Source organism: Molossus molossus, unplaced genomic scaffold (assembly GCF_014108415.1).
Source record: "Molossus molossus isolate mMolMol1 unplaced genomic scaffold, mMolMol1.p scaffold_m16_p_10, whole genome shotgun sequence".
NCBI classification, from domain to species: Eukaryota; Metazoa; Chordata; class Mammalia; order Chiroptera; family Molossidae; genus Molossus; species Molossus molossus.
Genome location: NW_023425345.1, coordinates 91758377 through 91768800, shown reverse-complemented (window position 1 = coordinate 91768800; position 10424 = coordinate 91758377). Strand labels below are relative to the sequence as shown.

The window sequence follows — 10424 nt, the reverse complement described above, 5'->3', positions numbered from 1 at the left end:
CCTGGTCTGTGGTGGCGTGAAGGAGGCAGGCACCTAAACAACCATCTCAGCACCTGTTCCAAGTGCTCTGGGTGCAGGGCGGAGTCCAGGACCCACCCAGCAGACGCTCTGAGCTGGGATGTAAAGCGAGAGCAGAGATCGTCTAGGTGGCGAAGGGGAGGACAGGTAGGGTGGTTGCAGGGAGGAGGGAGATAGGAAAAAGACAACTCTGTCATGGTGGCAGAGACAGCGACCGGCGGGGGGGGGAGGGGGGGTTTGTCCCTGCCCTGTCATTGAAAGCCTGGACTGCGGAGGACACCCTTGCCTCCCTGCCCTTTGCTCTCCATCCAGTCTCACCAGCTTCCCTCTGGAACCCCCATTCTCCCTGGGAATGAAGGCAAGGCCGACTCCCCCTAGCAGGCTGGGAAATCCATAGCACCAGGCCCCTGGGCAGAGCGTTCCAGAGTCCAGCAGTCACTGCTGTCCCTTCTCCACTGCCCGGCAGCAGGAGGGACTGGGCGCCGGCTGCCCATTAGCCTGGGCTTCGAAGCCCAGCAGGGAGTGGACTTGCTGGACACACAGGGGGTGAGAGGCGGAGGAAGGACCCGCCTTCCTGCATAGGCTCCTTCCAGCCCTCATTCCTTCCCAGAGCTGTTTGCCGCTCCCGCAATCCTGCCTTCAAACCCCGCCCGGCGCGGCTGGGCCAAATGAGGAAACTCTTTTGAAGTTATTTAGAAGTGGATTTGGGGGAATTAGCTCCTCTCATTGAGCAAATGCTATAATGGAGTGGCGGCAGATCTTAGCAGTACTTGAGCTTCAGAGGAAAACCACTAACAGCCTTTTGGGAAGAAATCAATTCCATGCGGTACTTAAGTAGGAATTCAAGGTCAATTATGGGAATTTAAACTTAAAGAAAAAAATACTCCACACTCAAAAGCTAGGGCCCCTGCCCCCGTTCTTTACTCTTGCAATGCCAAGGGCACCGGCTCTCCGCCGTCCCTGCCACCTCTGTACCTCGAATTGCGATCTGTTGGCCACTAAAGCTCAGAGCAGCACACTCTGCAGCCTGAGGCCCAGGTCTGGGTGAGGAATGAGGAGCCCAGGGTGGGAGGAGCAGGCCCTGGCTGCAGAGGCTGAGCCTGACCTTTACCTTAGCCCTGGGGGTCCCACTCCCACCCCCCAACAGAACACTACTTTTTTTACAGCCCAAGGAAGGTAAACACATTTACTGGTGGCTCAGCTCCGGACAGAACACACCTCCCACGTGCAGCAAACTCTTGCTCAGTGTTCAAGCACTTAGCCTGTGTCCCCTCGAGGACAGTCCACAGTGACCAATCGGATGGGGCAAGGGGGCTGGAGAAAGGTCTGCTATTCTCCTTGCCACTGCTTAAAAAATAAAGCTTTAAAAATAAAAGCAAGCCCTGGCCGGTTTGGCTCAGCGGTTAGAGCGTCGGCCTGCGGTCCGGAGAGACCCGGGTTCGGTTCCCGCTAAGGGCATGTACTTCGGTTGCAGTTTGTCCCCGGCCCTGGTTGGTCGTGCAGGTGGCAGCCACTCAATGTGTCCCTTCACGTCGATGTTTCCCTCTCTCTCTCCTTCCTCTCTCTCCCTCCCACTCTATCTGTACAAAAAATGGAAAATATCCTCGGGTGAGGATAAAAAATAAATAAATAAAAAAATAAAAGCAATACACGCAATTTTTAAATTAGGAAATATAGAAATTCGGGAGGAAAATAATAATTATTTATAATCTACTCTACCACCTCGCAGGGGTCACTATTCATGTTCAAATGTATTTCTTCCAGGCTTTTTATCCTTATATAGATGAATGAACATAGGTCTTATTGAGAGAGACTTGAAGTATTATCCTTTTATTCTTTTCATGTATTATTAAATGATAAATATTTCTCTGGGTCCCTAAGATATTTTGATGTGATTTTTAACGGCAGAGTAATATTCTACTGAATGAACAGGCTACAGTTTGTGTCCTGTTAGTTTTCCAGTTGTTGCTATTAGACTCTTACACTCCTGCGTCTCAGGTTATTCCCTGAGAAAAGACTGCTAGAAGTAGACGAGCTGGCTCAAAGGATGTGGCATTTGTATTCTTGGTTCCCGTTATCGAACTACTTTCCTGAAAGGTTGCACCATCTCTGGCTCGGCAGCCTTGCACGGAAGGCCCCTCTCAAAGCACCTTCCGGGGAGCAGAGCCTCTGTGGAGGCTGTTACCTGGCTTCTAGTGGACCATATTTCCTCCTCGCTGCAGTTTCTGTCCCCAGCTAGCAGGCTGCCCAACCTGGGGGAGGCACAGTGTGTGGGAGCGCGCCCCCGGGCTTCACCTCCGCCAGAAGGAAGAACCCATTTCTGATGCCTCTCAGAGGACTGTGAGGACTGAACGCCACACAGACCCAATGCTTAGCCTCTCCCTTGACCCCTGGCCTCTTGACACTTGTTTCACATCGGGGGAAAGCGTGGGGTGCTGACAACCCGATCTGTGCCCATTGCCCGCATGTGCAGGTCTGTGGGCTGGCTGAGCTGTGGAAGGACAGGTAGGGGGCGGGGCCTCACCCACCAGCGGTGCCACCTGTTCACCCTCCCCTGGGCCCTGGGCCTCCACCATGCATTCTACCCTGCAGAGGAGTGATACATAGGCATCAATCTTACTCTGACCCAAGAATGATGACCGAGAAGTCCCTGCACAGTGGCCAGAGGAGTCTTCCTGTCCCACATGCTCATACAGCTATGGAAATGGGTAAGGTGGCAAGGGCGCCATTCTAAGGGCTGTCCCAGCGGCAGGGAGGAGCCTATCTGGCACTGCTGTGCACATCTCTGAAGCTGCTTTGAGGGTCACGTGGAGGGCAGGGACTCAAGGAGACTATTCCTAGGCCTTGGTCACAAACAGGTGTGCAACATCATCGCCACGAGCCAGAGGAGGGTGGTTCAGTGGCCTCCTGCTCCCTGCAGAGTTCAGAGGAAGACCTGGTGGGGCGTTCAGGTGAGACATGGGATTGGAGCGTTACACTGAGTCAGAAAGAGCATAGGGTAGGGAGACGGGCAAACATCAGAAGTTACAAGGAGAATTTACCAGGACCCCTGAGTCTCCCCCAAGACACTCAGCTAAGCAGGGGAAGGTGGTAATTGAAGGACACAGATGTGTCGAATCACAAGACCAGCAGCATCTGACTTCCCCGAGTGCCTTTGGGACTTGACATAGGCGTGCCAACTAACACCAAGTGGGATGTGCCCTTACCGTAGACAGAGTTTCTTTCCCAACAGGCTGCCCTCGGGGGGATGTGGGCGTGAGTTCCAGCTGAGAATGTCGGGCCTGCTGGCTTTGGCCTTGCACCCCCTGGTCAGAGACCTCCTCCTCTTCTGGACACCTGCTCAGCGGCCGCTCAAAGCTGCCATCCAGGAGCTGGGGCAGGGGGTCTTCTTCAATGGAGATGATTCTGCGGAGCACCCGGGGCAGTGGACCCTCAGCCCCTGGCTCCCTGGTTCCTGGCTCCTCTTCTGTAAGGGGATACCCACTCAGGCCCAGGGAGCTTCTCCTCCTCAGCATGCCAAACACTTCTTCTTCCTCCTCTGACTGGCTATTTTGGGGTGGGGAAGAAGGAAGAGTGGGAAGAAAACTGTAAAATATATCAATATGGAAGCCACACAGCTTTTCTGACAGATGATGAAAGAGCACCACACTCTGGGAGCGGTGCTCCAGGAAAGGAAAAACCAGACCCAGCATTCTTTAGTCCACTCGCTCAACACGTTTATGTAAGTGCATAACAGTGAAGGTGATGGTGGTGAAGGTGATGATGGTGAAGGTGATGGTGGTGAAGGTAATGGTCAAGGTGATGATGGTGAAGGTGATGATGGTGAAGGTGATGGTGGTGAAGGTAATGGTGAAGGTGATGATGGTGAAGGTGATGGTGAAGGTGATGACGGTGAAGGTGATGGTGGTAAAGGTGATGATGAAGGTGATGATGGTGAAGGTGATGGTGAAGGTGATGGTGAAGGTGATGACAGTAAAGGTGATGGTGGTGAAGGTGATGGTGAAGGTGATGATGGTGAAGGTGATGATGAAGGTGATGATGGTGAAGGTGATGGTGGTGAAGGTGATGGTCAAGGTGATGATGGTGAAGGTGATGGTGGTGAAGGTAATGGTCAAGGTGATGACAGTGAAGGTGATGATGGTGAAGGTGATGGTGGTGAAGGTAATGGTCAAGGTGATGACAGTGAAGGTGATGATGGTGAAGGTGATGGTGGTGAAGGTAATGGTCAAGGTGATGATGGTGAAGGTGATGATGGTGAAGGTGATGATGGTGAAGGTGATGGTGAAGGTGATGACAGTGAAGGTGATGATGGTGAAGGTGATGATGGTGAAGGTGATGGTGGTGAAGGTAATGGTGAAGGTGATGGTGAAGGTGATGGTGAAGGTGATGACGGTGAAGGTAATGGTGGTGAAGGTGATGGTCAAGGTGATGATGGTGAAGGTGGTGGTGAAGGTAATGGTGAAGGTGATGACAGTGAAGGTGATGATGGTGAAGGTGATGGTGGTGAAGGTAATGGTCAAGGTGATGATGGTGAAGGTGATGGTGGAGGTGATGATGGTGGAGGTGATGATGATGACCTACTAGGTATTAAGCTAATGTCACAGTCATGAATTAATGGACACAGCCTCTGTCCTCATGGAATGCTCAGCTTAGTGAAGGGGCTAAAGCAATGATGACACAAACTAAACACATTATTACAAGTTTTGAGAAATGCTCTGGTGGAGAAGAAAGGGTGTGAAGAAAGGTACGTGACAGATCTGGAAATAAGGCATACGGGATTAACAATCAGATGGCCTGGACTCTGCTCCCCGCCCTAGCTAACTGAGTGTCTCTAGGTAAGACACTTCAAGTCTGTTTCCCCATTATAAAACTGCCCTGTCTACCTCACAAATAAGACAATGCATGAAACAGACATGCTCACAAAGCAGCCCCCAGCAGTGTGAAGGGGGCGTTTTGGGAGGGCCCCCACAAGTCAGATGTCTGCTGGTCCTGAGGCAGCGGGCCCACTAGAGACCAGGCTTTGGGTCAGAAGGAAGCCAGGCAGGGCACCTCGACCTGCTCCTCGCTCCTTTCTCTTTCTCTTTCGGTGACCCTGCACGTAGCACAGCATCTTGTACATAATAGGCCTTTGATAACAGATGTTAGTGGCAGGACTCATGTCTAATTTATCTTTGGAATCTTCACAGAACTCAAAAGAATGTCTACTACAGAGTAGGCAATCAGTAAATGCTTGTTGAATGAATCAATCAATGAATATATTCAGTTCTGAGGAACCAACAGGCCAAGTATTATCGCACAAATTTAGTTCCAAAATTGTATCTCACTCTTCAGCTACTTAGAAAGGAATTCATGATGATCAGGTCCAAAAACTTGACTCATCAGCTGACTGACACCCGAGTCACCTCCCTGTGCCTGTCTGTTTATTTCATGCTTGCTGTCCTCAGTCTTCTTGTTGAGCAAGTCTGTACACATCCTCCTCAGATCTAATACTAAGGGACCCAGCTGCCTGCACCTCTGTGGCCACTGATGTGCATGGAGCACGTGCCAACCAGAGGAAGAATGGGACCAGCTGGTCTCTCTGAATAAGCAGTGAACCCCACCTTTGGAGATTCAATTATGTATTGTCCAACAGGAACAAAACATGTCAGCTTTCAGTTAATTAAATATGGATCGTTGAAAGGAGTCTGTCAAGCACAAGCCCCATTCTTGTCTGTAAAGAAGTTCAGCCATTGGAGATTCCACACAGCACTTCAATTGTCCTCCAGAGCCTAGTCACATCCCTGAGAAACTAAGTTCTGCTCGACAGCCACCAGGGCATGGTCACGCCACACCCTCCACCTGTCCCTGACCTCCCCGTTCTCTCTCTGCTGATCTGCAATGCCACTTCAGTCCCTCTGGGCAGGGGGGATGGGGCGGGGCACAGAAAACACAGCAGCCTGTCCTAGGGCACAGGACTCCTCCCACTTGGATGTCAGAACAGGAAGGGATATGTCCTCCAAGATCCAAGAGCTGACCCCAGGCTTCCCCTCTGCTGGAGGGCCAGTCTCCACTCAGCACAGGCTCGGGGTCCGCTCCCAGTGAGTACAAGACCAACAGACAGACAATGAAGGAGCAGACAGAGGATGACTTACCTTCTAAGGATGCCCCTGCTGTCCATGTACTTGCCTATCACGGAGCCAGATCTCTGCTTCCTGCTCGCCTTGGCGGCAGCGGCGCTCAACTTGGCTGCCCTATCTTTCTGTGGACACACAAAAGGCCCTCAGCTCCGTGCCTGTTGGTTTGTCCCGATGTTTGAGCAGAAGGGGCTCAGCTTTCCCACCTCCCAGGTCAGGCTCTAAACCAAACTCTGAAGTAAGCAAGCGACGGGCTGGTCTCCCTGCTAGCATTCGGCTGGTCTTCCCCTTTGCCAGCATCTCTCACCAGAATGCTGCCACTTCCTGCCTAATCACCGAATCAAACGAACCAACACACAGTGTAGAGCCTGGGGTCCATGATTTTGTCCTTCACAGAACTACTGATCATTTGCAAGAGGACAAGTAAGACGAGATCGATGTGGAATGCACAGGAAACATACTTATGGACAGAAAAGACACTGTGCCTCTTTAAATCACACTCTCCTGTGTGGCCCCAGTTCCTTTTATTCCCAAAGCCTCAGATATGAGGAAGGGGGCAGCCCAGAGGACCAATTAACCTAGTGTCCTGGCCACAGCTACTGAGCTAGCACAGGGCATTTCAAACCTTCTGTGGACGTGACTGGGTGTGGATTCATGGCTCTCACATCTGTAATGAAGACCCTGGGTGGGGTCGGGGCTCACAACCCCTTTGCCAATGCTCCCTAACAGTCCCTAGAAGAACCTCTCATTAACCAGCTGTCCCCGTGATTCCCGATGATCCTTACGGGGGTGGTGGCAGGACTCCCAGGACCCCTGAAGGTAGCACTATAATGATTCCAAATTAATCTTTCATTATCATCCAGCATGAACATGATTTTACCCCTTTCTTCTACTCCCCACAAGGGCTTTTAAGTCCATTCCCTTGTCAAAGCAAAATGAGCTCGGCAGGTGACGGGAAGAAGGTCAAAGGATTAGGATCACATTTGGTTGGAAGTTTCCAAATAAACTCAGCGTTACTTCTACAACAATTACCACCATTATCATCGCTAAACAAGCGTATAGGCTGAAGCCCTGTGAATGACTTGTCCATAAGACACATGAAATTCACGGTGTGATAATTCTGATGATGAAAATCTCACATTTTCCCTCCCTTTAGCGCATCCAACAGCCACTGTCTGAGAAAGAGAGTAGGGGGACATGGGATCCCAGATTTTGTTTAACGCAACTCAGAGGGAAGAGTTTTAATAAATACAGAATTCTGTGCTGTCTGGGACAGCACGTAAGTGGGTGCTGAGGTGTGGAGAAGCAGGGGTCCCCACAGGGTGAAAAATTGCACATAAAACCAACTATGTAAATTGTAAAATATACACTTTGAATTTATTCTGTGAGGGTGTAAAATGCAAATGTTTCATCAAGAGATAAAAATTATAATGAAGAAAAAAACTGCGAACATTTTGGCTTAAACGTGACCTTGACCTCTTCACTGCGCCCTCTCATGGCTAGAACTACCATGACCCTCCCAAATACTCTGTCTGGTTATGCCAGGAGGGGCGTGTGCGACTTCACGAAAAATCAACACACTGTTACCCGGGACGTCACCCTACGTTCGTGTTGTTTTCAAACAAGCCCCTGCCACGGTCCTGCCATGCAGAAAGGAGCAGCCAGGCCCCAGGCCTCAGGGCCTCCCCGGCCAGTCCCGGCTCGGGTTCCGGTGGCCCCGGGACCACAGTCCTTGTCTTCCCCCAGAGGAAGGGGGCACCGGGCACTTACCTGAAAACGTATGTCCCTTTCATCCCGAAGGTGCTTGTTCCTTTCCCTGCGATGGAAAATAGGATCTACTCAAAGTGGAGTTCGCGGCCACAGAGCCAACAGCAGCGGTTTGCCAGTCGGGTGGGTGGAGGGCAAGGCTGGGTGTGGAGGGACCCGGGAGGTTGTGGGGCTCCTTCTTAGGGACTGTGGTGAACAGCAGAGGGCAGTCTGTGTAAATCAGCTCAGAGGAAAGGGGACAGACAGATGGCCTGGCGGCACCCACGGCCCTTCAGATCATGCACTGGGAAGCTGCCCCCAGAGGGCGCCCAGGAGTTCCCGCTGCGCCTGTGAGTGGCTCTGGGGCCTGTGTGGCCCCTCTGACCCATTCATTCGTGCCGACATCCACTCCACAAGTGTCTCCTGGGCACCACTACATGCCAGGTACTGTTTCAGCTATCAAGGTGACAAGGATGAACAAAAGAAAGAGTTCCTACCCTCAGAGAATGTGTGTTTTAGTGCGGGCACAACAGCTGCTGAGAACAAAGTGGGGCAGAGAAACCGGGTGTGCCGAGGGTGGAGTGGGGTTTCGGTGGGGCGTCGGGGGGGGGGGCTCCCCGTGAGGGCGGCACCTGAGCAGGAGTCAGCGGAGGAGAGCGGAGCTCTGCGGGCATGTGGGGTAGAGCATCGCGGCCCCACCGGCAGAGGGCTGCAAGGGCCAAGCCTGGGGCTGCGGCCGCCCGCCCGCCGTGTGCAGGAGGAACAGAGGGAGAGCAGAAGGAGGCAGGTCAGAGAAAAGACAGAGGGGGAGGGGCCTGCGGGCCAAAGTAAGAACTTTGATTTTTAGTCCAAATGAGAAATGGAGCCGTGGGGGGGTGAGGTGTGGGAGGCAGAGGAGTGTCCTGATCTGACTCAGGGTTTCAAAGGGGCCCTACAGGTGCTGTGGCAAGAACCGCCTGCTGGGGACAAGGGTGGGCCCTGAGGATTGGCCAGTATTTTAAGCAGCATGTTGGTCCACCCTCAGTGGAACAGTGGTAGAGAACGTGAGGAAAGGAAATGGAGACAGTGACTACAAGTGAAAAGAATTCTTTTAAAAGTTTCGTTGAAAGTGATTAAAGAAATGCCAAGTCGCTGGATGGGGAAGGGAGGGTAAGCGATACGGTAGAAGAAATAACATGGCGCATTTACAGGTCTCTCCAGAGGGAGGGCGCAGCCACGGTCGGACGGTCATCACTGTCGCGTGGCCATTTCTGGGCGTAGACCATGTGCAGGCGCCCTGCTAAGTGCGCCGCTCAGGCGGAGGCGCAGATCGGAGGCCGAGCAAGGGCCTCAGTCCCTGGGCTGCAGAACACACTGCAACGTGCGGGCCGCTGAGCAGCAGCCGGATACATCCGGGTGAGCAGGCCGGCACACAGCCAGGGCCTTCTGAAGGAGTGGGAGGGGCGAGGAAGGTACCTGCAAACCCCAAGAATGGCAAAGGGAGCTTCTCATGCCTGAGCGACCCCCCTTTGTGCAGGCAGTGCCGTTACAGCCTTGCACCTGGGTGAGGACTTGGGGAGCCCCGGGGCCATGTCTTCAGGGGAGTTTGCTGTTCATGCTTGTGTGGCCATCCCCACTCAGAATCTTCAGTATTTAAGGAAACGCCAGACTCTTCACATATGTCGACTTTGGTTTGCATCACTTCCCTGTTGTGACTGCTACTCACAGCTATTAGCTGGTCTCAAAGAGGCCCGAGAGGTGGGCAGGAGAAGATGAAGACACTGGTAAAGCCAACTGCCCAAGGTCGCACACAGTGATGAGAGGCAGTGCTGGGTCCTGAGCCAGACCCAGCTGCAGAGTGTGTGTTCCTGACTGAGTGCCCTGACATGGCTTCCATTTGCCCCCTTACCCTAGGAGGGCGGTCCCCTCCTCATTTGGTCACCCCCCGGCTATTGTCCGGATTCCACCGCCACCCCCTCCACATCCCCACTCTTCTACCCACCCTACCCACCCCTCCCCCAACTTTCTCTCCTCACTCTGCTTCCCCACTGCTCTGGGCCGCTAGCGAGTGATTTCACTGGAGGAGAAACCTGCTGCGGGCCGCCTCCCACGCCGGCCTGCACCGGCTGGCACAGTGTAGCGGGAAGCCACGCAGCAGCTCCGGCCACGTGGTTCTGCACAAATGCTGGTCTCCATTAGACCCACGAGTACTCGTAGAGTACTGCCTTGCCTCCCCCCCATTCCTATTGAATCTGCCCTTTTCTTTTTTCTAAGTATAATAGAAAGAAAGGGGGAAGAAAAAACTTGTCCTTGAACATCTTGTTCTCTTCCTTTCACTAAAGCCTTCCTAAGAATCAACATCTCTCCAGTGGATGAGAACTTGGCCACCTAAGAAAACCTTTCATCTCCCAGCCTCTGGGAGCCTGTTTGAATCACGCATTGAGAGCAGCCCATCTGAATGCATTCAGCGTGAAGCACTTTTCAGTTTAGTAGCATCATGGACGTCAGACACAGCGACCTTACCTTTCTTTCAAATAAAAAATAAAAACAGAACAAAAGCTTCATAAC

The 10424-nt window shown here is 52.5% G+C and overlaps 1 protein-coding gene across 1 annotated transcript in view; it reads right to left on the bottom strand.

Annotated features, from left to right (window-relative positions):
* Positions 1–3480: 3480 nt before the first annotated feature.
* Positions 3481–10424, bottom strand: part of CRACR2A (calcium release activated channel regulator 2A) — a 104919-nt gene continuing 97975 nt past the window's right edge. Inside the window, exons 10-12 of the mRNA XM_036251790.1 lie at positions 7902–7947; positions 6150–6252; positions 3481–3564 (exon numbers count right to left, since the gene is read on the bottom strand). Of these exons, the coding sequence (XP_036107683.1) occupies positions 6235–6252; positions 7902–7947 (64 nt within the window). The 3' untranslated portion in view covers positions 3481–3564; positions 6150–6234. The remainder of the gene's footprint in view (positions 3565–6149; positions 6253–7901; positions 7948–10424) is intronic.